Source organism: Balaenoptera acutorostrata, chromosome 6, assembly GCF_949987535.1.
Source record: "Balaenoptera acutorostrata chromosome 6, mBalAcu1.1, whole genome shotgun sequence".
In the NCBI taxonomy this organism is placed as follows: domain Eukaryota; kingdom Metazoa; phylum Chordata; class Mammalia; order Artiodactyla; family Balaenopteridae; genus Balaenoptera; species Balaenoptera acutorostrata.
This window is the reverse complement of record NC_080069.1, coordinates 7,050,818-7,072,655: the sequence shown is the minus strand read 5'-3', so window position 1 is coordinate 7,072,655 and position 21,838 is coordinate 7,050,818. Positions and strand designations below refer to the sequence as shown.

General features: G+C 36.1%; 1 protein-coding gene across 4 annotated transcripts; it reads right to left on the bottom strand.

The window, feature by feature from the left end:
- Positions 1-297: 297 nt before the first annotated feature.
- On the bottom strand, positions 298-21,787 carry CEP44 (centrosomal protein 44). 4 transcript variants are annotated; one of them, XM_057547756.1, is made up of 12 exons: positions 21,380-21,787; positions 20,069-20,171; positions 19,113-19,160; positions 11,873-12,020; positions 10,536-10,682; positions 10,033-10,155; positions 7,888-8,049; positions 6,702-6,908; positions 6,139-6,214; positions 3,593-3,717; positions 3,301-3,338; positions 298-2,521 (listed from the first exon to the last, which is right to left on the bottom strand). In XM_057547756.1, the coding sequence occupies exons 2-12, from the start codon at positions 20,113-20,115 to the stop codon at positions 2,479-2,481; spliced, it is 1,164 nt and encodes a 387-aa protein (XP_057403739.1). In that variant the 5' UTR covers positions 20,116-20,171; positions 21,380-21,787; the 3' UTR covers positions 298-2,478. The 4 variants fall into 4 exon arrangements, with proteins under 4 accessions (XP_057403739.1, XP_057403740.1, XP_007192737.1 ...); XM_057547757.1 differs by having other exon boundaries at positions 7,888-8,046; XM_007192675.3 differs by lacking the exon at positions 21,380-21,787 and adding an exon at positions 14,607-14,745 and having other exon boundaries at positions 20,069-20,156.
- Between the last annotated feature and the right edge of the window lie 51 nt (positions 21,788-21,838).

The window sequence follows — 21,838 nt, the reverse complement described above, 5'->3', positions numbered from 1 at the left end:
AAACCACGACAAAATGAGTATGGATTTTAAAAAATCCCCTCCCACCCTAATACATCTGCACATTCTCAGTGTCGCGACTGCTTTCTTCACTCTTTGAGTGAGTAGTATAAACAACCTGACATTTTCACTAGGTGAACCTTGGGATTATTAAAAAGTAAAAATTAAATATATAATGTTATTGGAGCTCAAAATGTGTTGTAGCTTGTAAAATTGACAGGGTTCTTTTGCTCTTTAACGCTTCCCCAAGTGCCTGTCAATGATGTAAAGCTATGAGGAATGAGTAGCGTGAAACGCAGCTCCAAAGGCTTGAAGTTTTATTTTTTAGGGAATGTATTACATGTTAAAACATTACATTACAAAGCGTTAAAGTAAAACAAACAAACAAATATAGAACTACTTTTTCCAACTTAATAGTCCTTGGCTTTGCCTAGAATTTTCATACAGTTGACTTTACTTCTTCTTACTTCACCTTACGCATTCTTAGTGTTTCTATTTGACCTCTGTGCAGTTGTATTCACAGCGCACAGTACAAGTAGGGCCGCACCAGCTGCTGACGCCTTTGTGGGCAGTATAACACATTACCTTTCATCCCACTTATGGGAGAATTAAGGGGATGGAGTTAGTGAAAATTCCAGTTAACTACGGGTTTAATTATGTAGCTCCAGATCTCTCCAGGAGCCCCCTCCCTTACTTTCTCAAGACCTTCAAGTTAATCAAAAGGGGCTGGTCTGTGGTTACCAACTACTAATTACCTAAGAGGGAAAATTTTTTCTACTATTTCTAAGAGAGTTAGAATAATAAATAATTGCTCTCTCTTCAATAACTTCAGTGAAGTCAAATTTGCTTTCTTTTTCCCCAAAGATTACGTTGTCAAAGTAGTACAGTGAGATTCTTTGTAAGTATAAATGTCTGGTGGTGTTAAGTGTTGATGTCATTAGTTCCTGTTTAAGTTGTTAGATAAAAGTATGAAAAAAATTTGGATTCCAAATTTCCACTAGATAATATAAGACATCTTTTACTGTATTTTCAATAGAAACTTATACTTGGCACACTTAATGTATATCAGGAAATTTAAAATGTTTAAAATCATCTAATTGGTATATATGTACACTAACATAAAGGAAAAAGGAGAGGGAGGGGAAAAAGAGACCGTGAGAAAAGAAGATGATTTTTTCTTCTCTCTTGCACAAAAAAGAAAATTTCAAAAACACTTCTTTTTAAAATTGGAATTGAGTTTTTCAAAAGGGAAAATATGATCCTATGTTTTACGGGAAATCACAAATCTTAATAAAAGGTAAAATACTGGCATGTACACCACAAGGTGGTGCTACAACTCCATGCTGATGCTGAATTTTTAGAAGTTTAATTGACAGAGTAGTTTCTTTTGTAATCTCTTGATTTATAATTTCTTACAATTGGAAAAATAAAGCTAATTGGATTCATTAATTCTAGAAATGTTTACTGAAACTACTAAATTCAAAGCTGTATGCTAACTTCAAAAGTTCATAATTTTAAAGTATGACGACTACACATGTGCCTGTAGTAGAATATTAAAAATGCCTTCTTAAAAGTTATCTCTACTTAGAATTTTAACTTACTATTAATGTTTCATAGGTGACAAATATCAAGTTACATTTATATAAACATAGGAATAAATAAAAGAATTTATCTAGTATTTTAAAATGAATTTCATTTTTCTCTTAATGTAACTTCCTCTAAGACTTCTTTCTCTCTCTAGAAAGACATATAACTTCCCATCATTTAAAAAAACAAGAAACAAAAAAACCCTCACTGTGTATCTTGTAACACAGGAATGGCCACCATCTGGGTCTGAGCTGCTGCTCTTCAAATGTGTTACGCAGTAGAGCACTAAAATACTCGGCCCATTTTCACCACTGTCCAGCCTGCTTTCAAATACAAAAGGAGAACCATGCCCTAACTTCCTCAACGTTAACTGCAAACGTGTTGCTGCCTTTTGACTGAGCGTGAAATAGCTGTATTTTCGCTGTATTTCAGTCTCAATGAGCATATTTAACTTTTCACTGCAAGATATTCGTCAGTACAGATGGCAAGATGGTATGTACGAGAGCCTCCTGGGGACAATATGCAAGTCCCAGGTGGAGTGTTTCCAACTGGATGTAAACCACGGTCCTCAAGCCTGTACTTTAAAAAACTACTTAGTACGCTGCCAACAAATGTCAACACAAAAATACAGTGCTGGAATGACTTCACGCTGCAAAAGAAATGTACTGGCACCTAAGTTTTCCTAAGAATAGTAAAACAGTAAAGCAGTATAATCACAGCACAAAAATATTTACGTATTTATTCAACATTGAATGAAAAAGCTAATATACCAAATGGAATTCAAATTCTAATAAAAATATTACAGTATACTAAAATTGCAGAGAGAACTCTTTAAAATATACAACATGTACAGGAGCCAAAGTCCTAGAGAAGTTCATGCAGAAAATTCTATAATTAGTGATTTGGACATTTCAGTAACTCTGCAGTTTCTTCAAACCTGGAATATAATACGTAAATAATATATTAAGTAAATAACAAATTCATAGTGACGCATAGGAATTAGGTTGCTGCAGTTATGCTTTTGAGCCTTAAATAAATTTCACTGCTTATTTATAGGTAGTTACTGTTAATAAGTATACTATGGCCAGAAGGGGAGGAAAAACAACTAGTCAATTATGCGTCTTTAATTCTTGAAGCATAAGTTATTTCAGCACATCTCAAATTTCCAAAAAAAAAAAAATTATAGTCTTTTAAAGTAGCAGGCTGCATGATAATCTTACACAATTTCATTTCATATTTTCTTTCAACTGTTCTTTAAAAAAATCATGTAATTTCATACTTGTACTAGATAAAAGTATCATATTTAGTACTACCATACCAACAATTTTCTGAAAAGGACTAGCAATACTTTCACAATACTTAAAATGTCTCCAAACCATCCATCTACATATGCAATTTAATATTTTGATAAAGTAGTTATCAAAAATAGATAACTTCTTGATTAACTATCAACCAAAAATATCACTGCACTCTTTAATCTGCAATTAATTCCATTAACAATGTTTTACATCACTTGCTGGAAACAAAAACAGTGACTCGTCTCACAAACACATAACTAGAGGTGGATTTATTATCCACTGGAGTCCTGAAGGAAATTCCACACCTGATTGAGAGACCTTCAAGGTTTGAAACACACATGCACATTCTTTATATATTGTAATCCAACACAATTCCCTATAGAGAAATGAATTTCTGTTGCCCCTTTCTGTTACTTACATTTTTTTCATCCTTTCCATTTTCTGGATTATTGTTTCCTTTAATTTAAAAAGCAACAAATTTAGGCCATTTCTCAAAGTAAACCATAATCAAAGAAGGACCGTGAACATATAAAACACAGTCTAGAACATTGCATTAAGTACCGTTTATTTATCACAAAGAATTTTTATGAGATTAAGATTTACAGTTTCACTATTTTTCTTGCCCGTGGCTTCTACAACTAAATCTAATGCTTGCTCGTTCTCCTGACCTTACAAAGGAAATCACCTAAGTAGTTGTCAGTTCTTCTTACCTCCGAAATCTCTCTCAAACCACAGTAATTAACAGTTGAGGCTCTGGGAGTTGAATCGGATGATACCATACTATAACCAGAGGACAAAGGAATATTTGCTTGCCTTTCCTCTTTGCTTTTTCTATCTGTGGAGAAATTAATTTTTAGGTTACCGTTTCCTTTCACAGTAGAGTCAAATGTCTAAAATTGTATGTATAGAGGGAAGAAATGTAAACATCTCAATATAAAATGCCTATGGTCTAGATGAGTTTTTAATATTCTTTTAGGATAATGACCTGCATATGGAGATCTGGATGTTAAAAACTGGTCAATAAAAATCACAAAAAGTAATATTATCTTTATCATGATAGCAATCAATTGAATATGCAGGTTAATGTATTTTTACATAAGCTCCTGATCCGTGTATATTCTTTTCTTAAAATGGTGGCAACTATTAGTAAAACTGACTATATGTACTTCCTAAAAATCAGGAAACATTCTACCCTGAGTTGCTATGTATGGAAAAAAATTGCTTAAAATTCAGGTTCACAGATTTATTACTCTAAAGAACTGGACAACTTTCCATTTCCAGTATCCTGATATTATTCAACAAAATGATGGCAAGCCTTTCCTACCATCAAATTGAATACAGAACATCACAGAGAAGACAAGTTCCTGTCCAAACAATCCCATAAGCCCTATGTTTTTAGTCCACGGTACATTTGGCTGCAAAAACAAGGCCAAAAAAAAAAAAAAAAAAATCAGGTACCCATTTAAACTGGTTTACGTAGGTTAACTGTAAGCCTACACGGACAACCTCAGTCAGGGAACAAGGTGTCAGCACACGAGGACTCTGGTCTCTTGCGGAACCCCAGTCTCTCCTGTCTCCTCCTCTTGCCTGTTTGCTCCATTCCTCTACTTACTAATGGGCATGAACTTCACCAAAAGCATTCCCAACTTAACATGATCCTCAGACCAGACTGGTGAACTGTCGCTCTCAACATCAAAAGGAATTCAAACCCTCTGCTTCCAGGTAGCATGGAGAGGTAAGGTGTAATGTATGTCAGGCTTTATAAATTTGACTCAATTGATCCGGGTCAGATTATACACTTTTTGAGACTAGGTATTCAACTCATTCATAATCTATAATCCATTTCAGATAGTGGTCTATCTGCTCATCACTCTTAAGTCCTAGCATAGGACCAATGTGTTAAAAGTATGTTCTGTAACCTGTTATTTAAAAAGTACTAAGCCCAAACAGGTGAAATCGAACTTGGAAAAGGCAGTGTTTTGCAAATAGCAGGCTTCGGTATTCTTTCAATGCATAAAAACTTGATTTCTACCATATACAGATAGATACTGGTGACAGAAGCACAGACGTTATGTTAGACAGACCATAAGATAAAGTTCTTGCTCTCAAGGATCTTAGAGTTGAGCTTTGAAATTTGTTGAGTAATGAATGAAGGATAAATGGAAAAAAGTCAACTTTTACCAAATCTGATTTGTAGTCTATAATAAATCTACTGCCAGAAGCAGCATCTCAAATAATTATATTTAATAACCTAATTATTGAACTTGTTTTCTGTGCAATGAAACTGGCACGTGCACTGAATATGTAGTGTTGAAGAGAAAACGTCAAAGCTAATTTGCCTCTTTTCAAACATGTCCCATCGTTCAACAGCTGTGTGGTCTTTGGCAGTTATTTAATCTCTCTTCCTCATCTGTAAAATATGGATAATAATAGCACTTATCTTGCTTTGAGAAGTAAATGTTTTACTATCGCAGTTGGAACAGTGCAGGCCCGTAGTTACCACTACAATGTGTTGTTGTTAAATTGTTATACACATAGTAGCTGAAAGATTTAATGAGGTTAAACACCCACAGATTTTAAAATTTAGCTTCATTATGAATTCTCAACTGGACAAAATATCTCTTCTGCAAATATGATTTAATTACAAACACGACAAAATTTAGACCTTTGCCTTTTCAAAAAGTATAAGAATCAAAAAAATTAAAGCTTTAACTGAAAAGCAGCTCAGAAATCTTATCCCTGCTGCTCCGTCACAATGAAAATGTCAGTAGCCTAGTGAGGTTAAGTGACACACAGAAGATTTGTCCTAATTTTAGGTCCTTCTCATTTTATTACCATCAGTGAACTGTTGAAATGCAAGAGGTTTGTAACACTTTACAGGTTACTGACAAATGTGTTTTTTTTCTTACATATATTATTTACATATGCAAAAGTTACTACTTAAGTCTAAATTAGAAACTTTGGAGGTCCATTTATTATTCTAAAGCACTTTGCAATTAAAAGAGTAAAACATCTCTAAAAGTTTGCAATTTTGTACACTGGAATTTATTCAACTACTACATGTAAGACATGTAAGTTGGCTTTTCTAGCAATCCTTGACTTATAGTCTGTAAGTTTGATATTTTCTTTGTTTTTAGGAGCTTTGCAATTTCTAAAAAAATAAGGTTTGAGGATAATTAAAATGACCAAATACTATAAAAACGTTTTTGTGAAAACTCCTTACCGTATCACCAATTCCAGTACGCCAGGAACTTACCCGGATTGAGACTGTCCATGTCGCTACTAGAAGCACAGTCTTCACTCATCTCATTAAACTCTATATAGTCATCATTCTGGAATGATACAGTTTAGTATTTAGAATAAAATAAAAAGATATGTTCTCATTTTATGCTCTTACTGCTAAGCATAAAATATATAGATGACATAATAAATACTTACTTTTGATTATTTTATTTACAAGCAAAACATAAATATCCCTACATATAAAAAATGATCTTTTGAATGTGGAAGGAGAGAGAAAACTTGAATCTACTAACTTTCTAGGAAGGAGAGACAGACTAGGACCAGAAATGACATAACTGTCTCTAAAAGCTCAGCTTACAAGTCTGTCAGACTATCTTATTTGATGAAGAGAAAAGCAATAGTCACAACAACCATCACCAAACAGGGTGTTCCTAAACAGGACTTCATCCCAACTGAACACTTCCCATTACCTAAGTATTCTCTTATTTAACATTCCAAATAAGAGAATAATAATGAACAAAGGAATTACTTTATTGTATCTTGAGATAGTCTATAAATGTAAAGGAAAGAAAATACCTTTTTAGATAAAAGCATTTCTGTTTCAAGAAGAGTGACACGACTTAGAAGATCAGCCCAGGTTTTTTCATTCACCATCACTTTCCCTTTCATTTTTTCTTCCAAAGATTCTAATCTACTTTCTATGCAAGTCAGTTTCTTCAGCTTTTCTTGGCATTCAGCAAGCATAGTCTGTAGTGCAATAATCTCAGGATTGACTTCTGTATCCTAAAATGATTAGAAAGATTAAAAATATTACGCAGATTAAAATTCCCGTAATTCAGTGTATTCCCATTTCCACGTGTTGTTTCAATAGTTACAACAGGCAGGACAGCGTGAGAGTTAAGAGTGCTACTTCTGGAGCAGGCACCTTGGACACTTAAACTGGCTCCTGCAAGATGCCCGATGCCTCAATTTCCTTAAATAAAAAAAAAAAAGATGACAAGAGTGCCAACTTCATTTGGGTCTTGTAAGATTAAATGGATTAATTTGCATAAAGCTCTTAGAACAGTATCAGTTTGTACAATAAAACTGTAAGTAACTAGCTTCTTATAACTAGATCTAGCAGAAAGCTAAGAGGAAATGACTGAGAAATGAGATTGTTCCGTGTGCTATAAACAGGAAGTAAGCCTAATGGTCATCTGGTGGTTTTTAAATGCCAACTGAATACCAACATGTATAGAAGTCACAAGACATAGAAGACGGACAGAAAAAGAAGTTTTAACAGAAGCAGTAGAGACGAGACACTATAATGGGGTCTGTGGCAACAAAGTAATAGCAATGATATTCCGAGAGAGAGAGCGAGCAAAGGACAACAAGGGTCCCAAAAGGAAAATGAAAAGGTGGTAATGCACCATTTTTTTCCATTCATCAATATGGTGAAGAGGTGATAAAGAACCTTCACTAAACAAAATAGTATATCTCTATCTCTCACCAGACTGTCAATTCCTTGAAGTCAAGTCCTATGTCTTATTCATCTTTGCATTACCCATGACATCTCTCCTAGTACCCTAAACATAAGCAGCAAATAATATCTTTTGAATTATATTCAGTAAGACTTATTGATTCTTAAGTAATGGTAACAAAGGTAACATGTCATGATCAATAATTTAAAAGGCTAGAAATGTTCCAAAGATTAGATCTGAAATAATCATGTATATCAAAGCAAGAAATATTGGCATCTGTTAACGAAGTCCCAGATTCTTACTTGCTGCTCACACTTAATTTCAGGAACCTGTAATTCAGGAATCCTGATTTCAGCAGCCTTTAAGTCACAAATATCAAATGCTTCATTAACATCTGTTACTGTATCTTCAGGAATGTTAGCACCATCTTCATTGTACAGATGCCGGATCACCACAGCTTTCTTCTGCACAGAGAAAAACATGTCAGAGATGCTTCCGTGTTCTCCACCATTATTTTAAACATACACGTAGTAATTTTTCAAAAGAAACATCCTATCTCCCATTTAAGATTTACAGAAGTTTAAATTACCACATATGCATATACCAAATATTACAAACTTATTATTTTAGGTGTGATGATACAATTGTGGTCATGATTTTTAAAAAGCATTCTTATATTTTACAAAAATACTGAAATATTTATTCAGTGATGTCTGGGACTTGTTTCAAATGGTTTCAGGTTTGGGAGAAAAGATGTTGGGAAAAGTGGTTGCAATTAAGATGAAACAAGATTAGCAAAGAGTTGACAAATTGCTGAATCACAGAATGGATACTTTTGTACAGGTTTGAAATGTTCCATAAGAAGAAGTTATTTTTAAAAGGTTAACACACTATTCACAGGTAGATAATCAAGAACTGGCTTTATGAGTAGGACTCATTACAATTTTTTTTTTCTATTAAACAATCCACAAAACATAAGACTGTCAATAACAATTCAAACTAAGGTAAAGTCCTGAGAGTAAAGGCACCAGGTCAAACCGCATTTACGTAGGACTCTTCTGCCTACTTCCTTTTCTATGGGCAATCTGCGTATGAACATGAACTCAGCACATGTGACAAAGAAGTCACAACTACCACCCCAGAGAAGGCACTGGGGAGGAGACAACTTGTTTCAGTATTGACTCAGTTTTTCATGTAAACAAAGGAATGCACTTACTACTCCATCTTTTCTAAACTGGAATACTTTTAATAACTATTCAGATTTCTGAGAATTAAGAATTTTTTGCAATTTACAGAATTTTGATGGATAACAAAGGAAACATTATTTTACGAAAATTAAAAAGTCTAATGTCTTCAAATTTTGTATCTTCCTTTGTTAGGACAATTTAGATCACCCCTCAGCCCCCATACTGAAATAGAAGATTGAAAAATGCACTCAGTTCTATCAACTCATACTTAGTAAGTCCTTACAATGGACCTAATCCTGTGCTAAGCACAAGGAATATAAAAAAAATCAGTATAAGAAAATCCCTGTTTAGATCAATTCTAGTTGGGAAAGGATACAAGACACTTACATTCCTTTTCATATTGCCCTCATCACCTGGAGCAAAACCGGCATATTTTTTTTTTTAAAGTTACTGACATAAGAGCCTTTTTCTTACAGTTAAATGTCACTACTTTTTATAATGGCATAACGTATAAATATCTTCACAGATTCTGTTTATATAACTCATATTTTGAATTGGGGAAAAATAATTCCCTAGATTTTACTTCAGCCAAAAAATACTCACATTCCTTTATCTAATGACACATCGGTTATTCATCTGGTAGTCTATCCTTCAATCTCAAAGGGCTTGCCCAAGGTGGAAGACAGCTGAAAGTATATTTACCATTATAAAATAATATTTTGGCTTCATTTTCCCTTGGAGATGGAAAAACTATCCCTAAAGGCATTGGACTCATTCAGCCACAGGTGCTTGAAGCAGACAAGGGCAGGGAAGATATCTACCAACAAAGAGAAAATATTCAAAACACTACCCCAAAACCAGATTATAGATTTAAGGAACTATCACTCATTGGATAATTCACAGTCCTGGTATAGAAATATGAATGTATGTAAATCATGACCTATCACTGTAAGTAAAGGGAGGGTCTTTAGGAAGACTAGATACGTAATTCAGTGCAAACGTTCATGATCGCAAGAGGCAGAATTAAAGATTAGAAATATAAAGAGAAAGCCTGTTCAGTTGTACGTTTCTACCCTCTTCTTATAACTTTAGGGATGTTCCCAGATAATATATGATATGCACTGTTAAAAATCCTTACACTCTAATGTCTAAGCAGAATGTTTTACCAGATGCTAGTCAGAAAAGTGAACCTTGTACGTTGGATTGACTAGATAGGTAACTCTTAACACTACACGACACATTCTCTTTGTATTTTCCCACCTTTCCTGAAGTCATAAACCTGCCAGTGACGTCAATGCCCACAGGTTCAGCTGATGTCTTCTCAGCGCTTGAACAAGGTTCTGACTTAGCAGAAATAATTTTTTTTCTTCGTTGTGATGGAGTCTAAAAAATAGGTATTAAGATGTCATAAATTGTGTGGGAAAGCATGATGTATATATTAAATTCCTCTATCACTTAAATTTTCATATGAAATGTGACTGCCAAATAATGCTGAGTCTAATGAGACTACACGTCTTTTGAAAATTACAAAGTGATGAAAATGTATTATGTTTGAACTCTTAGTTTAGGACTAGTAGCTCCAAGTCACAAGTGTGCAAATACAAGTCACTAGTATTTAAAGCAAACATCAGGCATTGTAAGGTTACCCAGACCTGTGAATAGCGCGGTAATTGCACTATGCATTCATTTGCTGACTAGGGTATTGACTTTATACATCAAAATATAGCAGCTTAGCCTAAGTTAAAATCTATTAATAAAATTACCTTCTCAAGACCACTCAACTCCTTGTGCTTTTTCATCACACAATTCAAAATATCACATATAATTTGGATTTTCCATTCTGCAAATCCACATTGGAGAAACTGCTTTTTCGTCAAGATTGGTTTATAATTAAATTGATCACGAAGAAGCTGTAAAGAGGAAACAGATCAATGTAATAATTGGGAGCAATTTCTTTCAAAAATCCAAAATTATAAATGACCACCTGGTCAGGGATGTACTGCCATTTTTTGAGAGGAGAGAGGAGAGGATTAAGCCATTATATATCGGGCGCTAAAGAAACCTGTAGGGGTGCTGTGAGTCCTGACCAGGTAGGAGACCAGGTGGGAAACAGTTAGCTAGGGATGCACCAGAGTATAGATAGCTGTCCAGAGAGACGGAAAAAGATATAAAAAGTTCAAATATCCTCACAGGTACTAAAAAAAAAAAAAACAACTCCTTAGCTCGCTGAACAAGATTACTATAGCAGGTATCAGAAAACCACAGTTCTATTTGTTTATAGAAATCATGACTTGATTTTTAGACAAGTCGGTAGGCTACTGAGTTTCGATTTCTCATGTATAAAATGAGAGATACAGATTAAACCAGTAATTTTCAAAACCTACTCTGTGGACCCTGGGCTTTCCTAGAAGTGCCTCTCAGGCTTCCATGGAAGCTTTCTGGGGTGAGAGACAAAGAAAGGGAAGATTAAACAGAGACTATATTTAAAGGCTACCATTTCATCAAACTCTACCTAAAAAAGAAAAAAAACAAGATTTGATTTGATAAATGGGCTTTACTATTTTTTTAAAAAGGTTAAGAAAACCACAGTACATGAGCAAAAATTAATGATACAAAGTAGGGTTCTGAAAAATCAAACATGAGATTAAGTTCAGGATACATATAGTACAAGTGCAGGTACTAGAGTAGTTAATAAGACATGGTTTCAGACCTCAAGGAACACAAGTTGTTCCAACATAAGTTGTAGTTCCTTCTTATAAACAATTAACTCACAATTTTCTGAACAACAAACTTTACTCACTAAAACCACATTTCTCTCTAACTTCTGCCAGTATACCAAATTTTACTAAAGTTTGATATAAAAAAGGCAAATGATAACCAATGACAATTACCAGTCCTCATATTTATTAGAGTATGAAACATACAGCAAACTTGAATTGCATCTTGATTATAACAGGGGCTGCATTTACATGAGATAAGTGCATCTGAAAATACTCCGTCAACTATGTATGCGGCATATATTTGAGTTACAATAACATTAATCTTAAGAAAACCATTCAGTGACTTCTAAAAGCATTATTGTTTCATAAATTCAAAATACCTTGTAGACGGTATCTATGAAGCGTAAGTCATTCTTTGCTATGAGCTCTACATTGGAGTCCACCAGAAGTTCTGCTACATAAGGTGAATATGAGGTAAGGGAATAGCTGATGATGGGCAGAGAGGCTGCTGTGTCGCCCTTTACCAAACTGTCAGGAAAAACAGAAAAAGATTTTCAATAAGCTTAATTCCACAAAGCTGGATAATCAGGGAAATAAAAGAAATGCTGTCAAAAACTCATAATTTAACACAATAGCCATAATAATTAGGTGATGCACAAGACCCTTTAGATTCCATCCCCTACTCTAAACCAGTGTAGGCAAATTAACTATGAAACAAAAACTCTTTAGTACCAACAGTCTATTTACCACAGTATTTATTGATTTTCCAAAGCTTAGCCTTACTCGATCTTGTCCATTTTCTCCTACTAATAAAGCAAATGTACAGCCTTACAGTACACAAGTAGGCTTTATGGTTTTGCAAACACTTCTCACATTACCTCACTTGCTCTTTATCACAAAGGCAAAGGGAAAATATTAGGAATTCTAAGTTACAGATGAGGAAAATAGGGCTGGAAAAGGTATCAACTATGACTAAGCTGACCAGTTTACTATCTTCCCCTGACATCAGGCCCATTTGGAATCTACCTTATTAGCTTACGCTAATTCCTCCAGCCTAGAAAGGTATCCTACTCTTCTGTTATCTGTCATTCATTCTTTATGAATCATCAGTCAAATCTCAAGCCTTCCATGAAGCCATCTTTCTGATCCACAAGGATCTCTCTCAGAACGACTCCCCAGGTGTTCAGTATCTGACACCTGATGCTCTGCCTTGTACTGTTGTCTAATTGTCTCCACACACAGATCTTGTTTCTCAAGGAGAAGTGCCTTCACTGATTCTCTCACAACAAGGCACAGAGAGTATCTGTTCAACTGATGCGATAATGTACTTACTTAAAACATTTGTTTTCCACAAAATTCAAACATATACATAAATCTCCCCATCCCTGCCCAATTTTTTTCAATACGATAAGAACAAATACGATAAGATTATATTTTGTTTTTTGCAGGACAGACATAAATTGTTTCTCTTTTATGTTTATGGGTAAAATTATAATTTACCCAATGAGAAAACTGCTCTAGCAACCTTGCCTCTCTGTAAGACAGTTCAAAACAGGAAATGAAAAAGTACTTTTTTAGAGCAAAACGTATCCATTTTATCCACATTATGAATAGAAAACAGCCAGGTCTGCATTTAATACCTCTTATGTTAAACAATCTCAAAAATCTTGGTTACCTAGTTTCTAAGGACTTAGACCAGAAACAGTAAGAGAAACAGATATTATAAATTGACAGGCCAACACGAAAAACAGCAGATGTCAGGAAAAAATTTTTAAATGGCAAAAAGTATAAAGAATCAAAATACGCGGAGGGTGTATTTGTATGTGTATGTGTGCGTGTCGGATCGGGGAGAGCAATCTGAAGCAGCAGCAAGTAGCACTGCCGGTCTCAATAAACCCTGCAGACATTACTATCTTATAAGATAATCTAAACTTGTTCTTAACGATACTCTTGGGTCAATAAGAAAATCAAATGTTTGAATGCTGTATTCAGAAGACAGGAGAATCATCAGTATATTTTAGAATTATTCCTATGCAAAATGTCTTTTAAAATGTTAATACTTAAAGTGGGAAGAAGAAAACTTGGCTACTCAAACTGATTCAGCCGCTGCCAGTCTGGAGAGTAGAGATTTCCCTGTTTTGAGGAACCAATACATGACTGGTACACACTGTGGGAGCAGACTAGGGAATGCCTTCTGCTTCTCACATATGATGCTCGTAAGAACAGTCATCAGAGCTAAACTCTCCCTAGTCTCCTCACTATCCATTCACTCGCAGCCTTCTCTTGGTTAGCTTTCCCTAGTTGACAAGACTATCTAGGATTCTACTGGGTTAAACCAACCCAGTTTCACTCACTACTTGAACACATGCCTAATCTGGACCTGTCCCTCGACACAGGCATTGAATAAACGTCTAATTAGCTTCTAAGACGCGCCGGGCAGTTCTAGACGCGGGGGGGCCGCAGTGAACTAAACAACAGCCCCAGACGGCAGGCTGCACTCTAGTGGGGGGAACATTTAACCAGTCAGCCATCCCAGGGAGGAAGAAAAAGAGGTACTAAACGACAAGAGGATGATGGGAGTACCGTATTAGGTTGGCAGAATTAGAGAAGAAATGTACCTTGCGACATTCTACCAAGGCGAGTAAGTCACATTTGGAAAGCGGAAACTAAAGCAAAAGGTTTATGTGAGATAGCTTAATGACAATCTTCAAGCACGGTATAAACTGTCATAAGAAATCTATTACCTAGAATCTTACAAATCAAAAAGGAATACCACCCAACTAAATGTGCGAGGGTGGTAAATTACAGAACTAATGAAATCCATTACACTTCCATGAGATTAAACGTTGTACAGAGGCCACACCTGATTCTAACAATATTGTGCTTCTACTTCTAAAAGTTGTTTTAAATCTCTTGAGTTGGAATTTTTCATTAATTCCTACTTAGAAACAAACTCCTTCCTAACTGCTTTCTAAAATACCTTAGTCATTTCAAGGAAAAAATTTAAAGGACCCAGATAAAATCTGGATTTTTATTTAGATACTCCCCTCATGTCAAGCATTACCTCACATCATTACTGAAAATAATACAAAGAAGTTTGATATTGTAGCTCACCCTATACAATCCACCTCTCTAGGATAATTTAGCGAGCGAAGCACTTGTTCTAGGTTCCGTAAGCTTCTTTTTAAGTCACCTGTTGCCATTATTTAACATTCGATTCAGCTCCAGATTTGGAAATTATCTAATTTTTCACCTAAAAAAAAAAAAATCCATGAAACACTGTTCAACTCTTTGTATTTTTGAAGCTTCTCTAATCTCTTTTGTTCAATCTCATACACACTTACCATATTTATCTTAGTTATTTCTCCCCTAATTTATCTTCCCTACTGGTCTAGTACTGTCTTGTATCGTCCATATATTCCTGAATGTCAGGTGCACTTTTCCCCTCAATATTTTTTCATTAAAAAAATAAGTTTGCATTATGTTCATCTTCTAACAATGTGTCTGATATTATATGACACTCTCCCAAACACTTAATGGTACAACAAAGTACAATTCGGGAAGACATATCACCCTAAAATAATCTCCATCAATGGCTATTTTGGATGCTTATAAAGGGTACGTAATAAAAATCAGTAAGAAATGGAGACAAAGAAATTTAGCACAGATTTGGTCAGTATTCCCAGGGTTCCGAACTTACACAGTTGTATATCAGATCGTTCGCTTAAAAAATAAAAATAGATACGTTAAAAAAAATTCAGAATTCAGCTGGTTAAATATGGCAGCTGGTTAAATGCATGTTACCTTCATTCCCTTTTCTAAACACCACTAAAATGAAAGTAAATGATTAGAAACCATATATACTCATCAGGGTCAAGAAAACTAGAGGGGATTCCACATGACAAAGGATGTGTCAACAAAATTTTGGAAGATGGAAAACAGATGGATGAGTGATAACCAACCTAGCAGAGCAAAGGTAGGTCCATCCCATCCTCCTATTTAGGAGGAAGCCAACAACAGCAACAGCTTCAGAAATGAGGGGAGCTGATACTTCTGAAGGGCTGAAGGGTAAGGCCAGGGCCTTGGAAGAAGAATGATTATTTGAAAGTCCGTATAAGAAGCTGCTGAACCCTGGATTTTCACTTTCCCTCTGCTTCCCCTCCCACCCCCCACCCCCAGACACATATAACTTGCTCAGCTAGGCAACTACCTCTGATTCCCCAGGTTTAGCAATGAGTTTTTAGAAAATGTCACCACAACCCACAAAAAAACTGAGTTGGAATTCATTAAGATTAAACTTCTGTTCTACAAAATACACTGCTAAGAAAATGAAAAGACAGGCTGCAGACAGTATATTTATAAAACACATACTGGATAAAAGACTTGTTTCCAAAGTATACAAAGAATTCTTAAATGTTAAGAGTAAGAAAACAAACAACTCAATTTAAAAATGGGCAAAATATCTGAAAATCTCATTAAAGAAGACACACAGATGGCAAATAAGCATATAAGATGTTCAACATCAAATGTCTTTAAGTAATTACAAATTTAAAAAATGATACCACTGCATATCTATTACAATGGTTAGAATCCAAAAAACTGACAGTACCAAATGCTTATGAGCATACGGAGCAACAGGAACTCTCATTTTTGGTGGGTGGGAACGCGAATCGCATAGCCATTTTGGAAGACAGTTTGGCAGACTCTTACAAAGCTAAACACCATACAATCAGCAATCGTGCTTATAGCTATTTACCCAAGTGATCTGAAAATTTAGTGTACATACAAGATACTGCACGCAAATGTTTACAGCAGCTCTGTTCCTAATCACCCAAAACTGCCAGCAATCAGGATGTCCTTCAATAGCCAAATGAATTTAAAAAATGAACACATCCACACAACACAACATTATTCAGCAATAAAGAAAGAGCTATAAAGCCACAAAAAGACATGAATGAACCTTAATGCATATTGCTAAGCAAAAGGAACCAGTCTGAAAAGGGTACATATTGTTTGGTTTCCATTTTACGATATTCTGGAAAAGGCAAAACTGTAGAGACAATAAAAACTATAGAGATCACGGCTGCAAGGATTCAGAGGTAAGAGGGAGGGTCACATACAGTTAATGTGCAAAGCTACCTCACAGAGGGGGTGGATGGAAAAGCTGCTAAGTAACTTTGGGAATGAGTGGAGCCTGTGAGACTAAAGGCAAAATGAGCTGCACAGAAACACCGTACTCTGGTGTATAAAGTTGTTTTCCATGTACGTATGGGTTAATTCTACATATATGCTGGAATTGAACAATTAAGTAAATGGATGGCTAAATAGTAGAAGCCAGGATTCTCACTGCTGGAGTGGGAATTTACAGATAAGCAAGGGGACGAGGTTGGAATGAGCCATGCCTCATGGTTTAGAGGTAGACACGCAAGTATGAACTCATGTTTAGCTTAAGATAGATGCAGAATATGTGTAATGCTGGCTCCCTGGAGAAATGGCCAATTCTAGGACTGGGGCAGGAAATATACGAGATGAGCCTGAGGCATTATATAATTCTAGAATGTAAGAAATTACACACAAAACAAACAAACCAATCCCACACGTATGTCATAGGGACACAGGAACCAAATGAAACAGCTTCCAGCGGTCAAAGCTGAAACAATCTGAACAGCAAAAACAACAAAATCAGGCATTTGATAAAATTCAACATTTAGGATATAATTCTTAGGCCATTAGGAATAGAAGAGAACTGCCTGCAGTCATCTACAGGATATCTACAAAAAATTTACTGCAAACATCATATGTAAAGGTGAAGTATTGAAAGCTTTCTTCCTGAGACTGGGAAAAGGCAAGCTTATCCACTCTCACCATTTCTATGCAATACTGTACTAGAGGTCTTAGACAGTACAAAAATACAAGAAAAAGAAATAAAAGGAATAAAGACTAAAAAGGAAGAAATAAAAATGTCATTAGTCACAGACAACATAGTTGTATTTGAAAAAATCCAAAAGAAATCAAATGAATTTAGCACGGTTGCTGGACAGCAGGCCAATATACAAGTATCAATTGTATTTCTCTGTATTACCCAAATAATTTCTAAATTATGTTTAAATATGTTAAAAAAATATGTGTAAATAATTCACTAGCCTCCAATATCATAAACATGTGAATAAATCTAAAACGGATCTGTAAGACCTCAAAACAAAAAAAACAGAAAACTTCATTGAGATAAATTAAAGAAGCCCTAAATAAGAGGTCTACATCCTGAGCAAGGATTTAAAGACTCAATAAGTCGATCCATAATTCAATGTATTCCCTCCATGCCATGCCTCCCCAAAACTCCCTGCAGTTTTTTAAAGGTGGAAATTGACAAGCTGATTCCAAAATTTGCATAGATATGCAAAAGATAAACAATAAATAACACAATGCTGAAGAAGACCAAAATTGGAAAATTCAACCACTGGATAATGAGACTCATTATAAAGTTAAATTTAGAATTATTGAAAATATCTACAAACAGAACAATGGAATGGAATAACGTACAGAAATAGACCGTGCATACATTGACACTAGACTTATGACAAAGTTGATGCACAGTAGTCCTGGAAAATGGATGGTCTTTTTCAATAAATGGTACTGTGTCGACTGAATATCCAAATGGGATAAATAAATCTTGACCCCTTGATGTAAAGGGTACCTCACATCCTTCACAATTAATTCCAGGTTTGTTGTTGAAGATCTACATGTAAAATGTAAGACAAATAGGCTTTCTGGAGATCACAGAGTAGAATATCTTTATGATCTTCAGGTAGAAAAAGATTTCTTGTCTTATAACTGATAAAATGAACCACATTAAACTTACTAACTTCTGTTCATCAAAAGATACCCTTAAGAGAGTGGAAAGAAAAGCCACCGAGTGGAAGTTGATACTGTCAATATACGTAACCAACAAAAAGATTCATAGCTAAAAGAAAACCCTATAAAGTAATAAGAAAAAGAAAGACAACTCAATAGAAAAATGGTAAAGAGATCTGAACAGGAACTTTACAAAAGAGTAAATGTGAAAAGATACGCAACCTCATTAATCATTAGGAAATCACAAAGTAAATCCAAAATGTGAGGTTGCAGAGCATTTGAAACAAACCACAATGCTGTGAAAGGGTAAATTAGTACAATTACTTTGGGAAACTTATTAGTGATATCTACTCATATACTCAGGGCCCATGAAACAGCAATATGATGCCAATGAATACGAATAACAGAATACGTGTGTACGTTTATGTGCACCAAAAGACATGAACAATATTTGGGATTTTAAATTAAATGGTTCATTTTTTTAAATCTCGAAGAAAATGATACCATGGAATTATATTTTTAAATGACTCATTTTATTGCATTGGGTAGGGCTTTCACTAGATTCTCAAAGGAGGTTATTCCCAAGGGAGCTTCCTAAACTAAACAGGTAAATAAATGGTTAAGAACTTTTGCTAGAAAGAGACAAAGGGCGTCTAAACTGTAAGTCAATCAGCCAGTGAGGCAAAGCTCAATAACACACTTAAAAATAGCTAGTATTTGTAACTGTCCACGGACACTTCATAGAAGGAGAATAATACATAACAATACCTTGAGTACTGAATCCTCTGGGAATGAAGCTCCTCTAAAATGAAGTCACTGACATTAAAAACAAAACAGAACAACCCATAAATCAGGTGAAGTAGAGTTAGTACGGTCATTTCTCCCTAGTCAACACCCCAGCAGTTGCCTAGGATACAAATCACCTTCTTACACACCTTCCCTATATCTATATATAACCAGAGGTGGGCTAGCAATTTGCAAAATCCTAAATTCAGTAAGCTTTCTATTTTAAGCCACTGGCCACCCAGCTCTGTACCCTTTCCTCCTCTTAAAGAACATAGAATCTTCCTGTTCCAAGCTTCCTCTCCTTTATCAACACGGTAAAGAACACGTTATTGAATATACTTTTAAATGCTCACGTGTGGGTTTTAGTCAATATTTTTCAGCCAATCAATTACTTCAACTAAACACATTTTTAGGCAGAGGGAATTTCAAGTAGTGTCAAATGGGAGGGAACTAGAAAAAAGAGGAAGTGATCCTAAAAATCACATTCTACAATATACTGGCCAAGAAGGGTAAACCTTCTTTAACATCTTTTAGGATGACTGGGGGATTTATGTGCATATGGAAGCAGTTAAAGATGACTTCCCAAGACCAGCCTTTATTTTCTTGGGAAAGACAAAGTGGGAACTAATCTGGCTGTTGAATGCAAAAAATATATATTCTTGGGTGTTGCCCACGGCCAATATAGTAGGTGTTAGCTTCTTTTAAGTTCCAGACCCACGTATCGTAACAATTCTTCTAAGGGGACCTTTTCTCCTAAGACATTCTATAACTTTAATATAAATTTTATCTCTTCCCACAGACTTCCTTTAATCCTTTCAGATATATGTTTCATCTTTGTGGTACATGGAATTTTTGTTTTATTTAACACTTTACGGTATCTTTCCATCCTTCCTTTCTCTGAAGTCCTGTAACATATACCAATGTCTCATTATTTCTACCTTTGGTAATGGAATTTCTGACAACAAAGTATGTCCCTGGAACACATCCTCTTCAGTACCAGCAGAATAAATATTCTGAAGAAGAAGAAGGTACAGCTGGGATCTGTAGGTGAAGGAGATAAGTGATAAACAGGATAGAAAAAATAAAGGGGTTAAAAATTTTTTGAGTATTATAGAAAAAAATTACACCTACTGCTCTACATTTTTATAAAAGGCTTTACTGTTCTATTATAAAACTGAAAAAAACACTAGAAATTAAGACATTAAAAAAAAACCAATTTAGGACTTGTGCACATTTTAACATAGTAGTTTCAGACATGAAAAGTAACTTTTTAAGAAATCGCTTAACATTTCCGCTTTATAACCCTTATAAAAAGAAATTAAAAGACAAAAGCATATATCACTCAGCTTGTAGCACAGATTCAACCATTAAGATGGTCTCGGTATTGCTTCCTAGCTTCCTCCAGAGAGTTCTCTGCTACTAGTTAGGTCTGCCCCACTGAATTTATTACAGGAGACATCGTGGAAATGGTATAAAATAGCATTTTTAAGATTTTTAATCTAGTTGAATCTCACTGCTGTTAGAGGTCATTAAATGATGCCTCCCAATGGAATACCATTGAACTCAATGATTTTTGTTCAGAATGAAGCAACTACACCGACTGGTGTAATGATGACGGTCGATGGCTGAGAGTTTGTGACAGCTCATAACGCTAAATATTATCTATCAAAAATAGAGGAGAAAACTGGGGAAAACGGGGAGTAAGGGTCAAGTATATAACTCTGTAGGATTGCTGTGTTTACATATAAAACCGTTAAAAGGTTTGTGGATAATTTTAGAAAAATAGTCTACTACAGCCCTAATTCCGGAATCCAAATTTCAAGATTGATTTTTGTTTACAGTAAGGGAAAAATCTATAGTCCTGTAGGAAAGTGGAGAAACACGGAAACACTAGGGAAATGTAAAGCAAGGGAAACATCAACTATTCTCAGCTCCTCCTTCTCATCAGCCGGATTGCTCCTCAGCTCAGAGGCTCCAACAGCAGGAATCGGTCCGTCTAGGACTTCCCCACCCTAAGTCACAACCTCATCTGAGAAGATGAGCTCTTCCCACTTCGTCGTTATCAAAAGGATATGCCAGTCGGGTTCATGGGCAAGGCACGTCTAGCGCTCTCCTCCCCTGCACTTGATTTAAAAGGATGAAAAGGCGGCCCTGGTCACTCGCCCCAGCCGGGGCCTCGGTTAGGGCAGCGGAGAGAGGCGACCCCGACCCATCCCGGGGCGCAGCCCCGCCTGCTCCCTCGCGCTCACCTAGCAGCGGCCGAGCAAAGAACGGGCTCCAAAGGCCTCCGGCCGCGCACAACGGGCAGAGGAGGCGGTAGCATGTGCAATCCGAGAGCCCCGGGAGCCTAGCCTCCAGCAACGACTCCCTGCGGCCCGACGCCGATGCCGGGGCGCGCTTCTCCCGCCGACCGTTTGTATTCGGAGCAGCGGGTGGAAGCCCGCCACGCACCGCGGCAGGACCTTCCAAGCTGCCGGCTCCCCTGCGCTCCTGGATTCCCCGCTGCAGATTCCACAGCACGTTCGTACACAGCCCTGGGAAGACTGACCCTGCCGAGAGTCTTTTCTACGTCCAGTCCGATTCCAAGGTGCAGATTCGAAGTCTGCCCGGTTCTGAGGCTCAGAGGGGCTCGGACTGCGAAGTGAGAGACCGGGACTCTGTGGCGAATCGTAGATCAAGGGGATAAAAATACTTCTTCTTGAAGCACC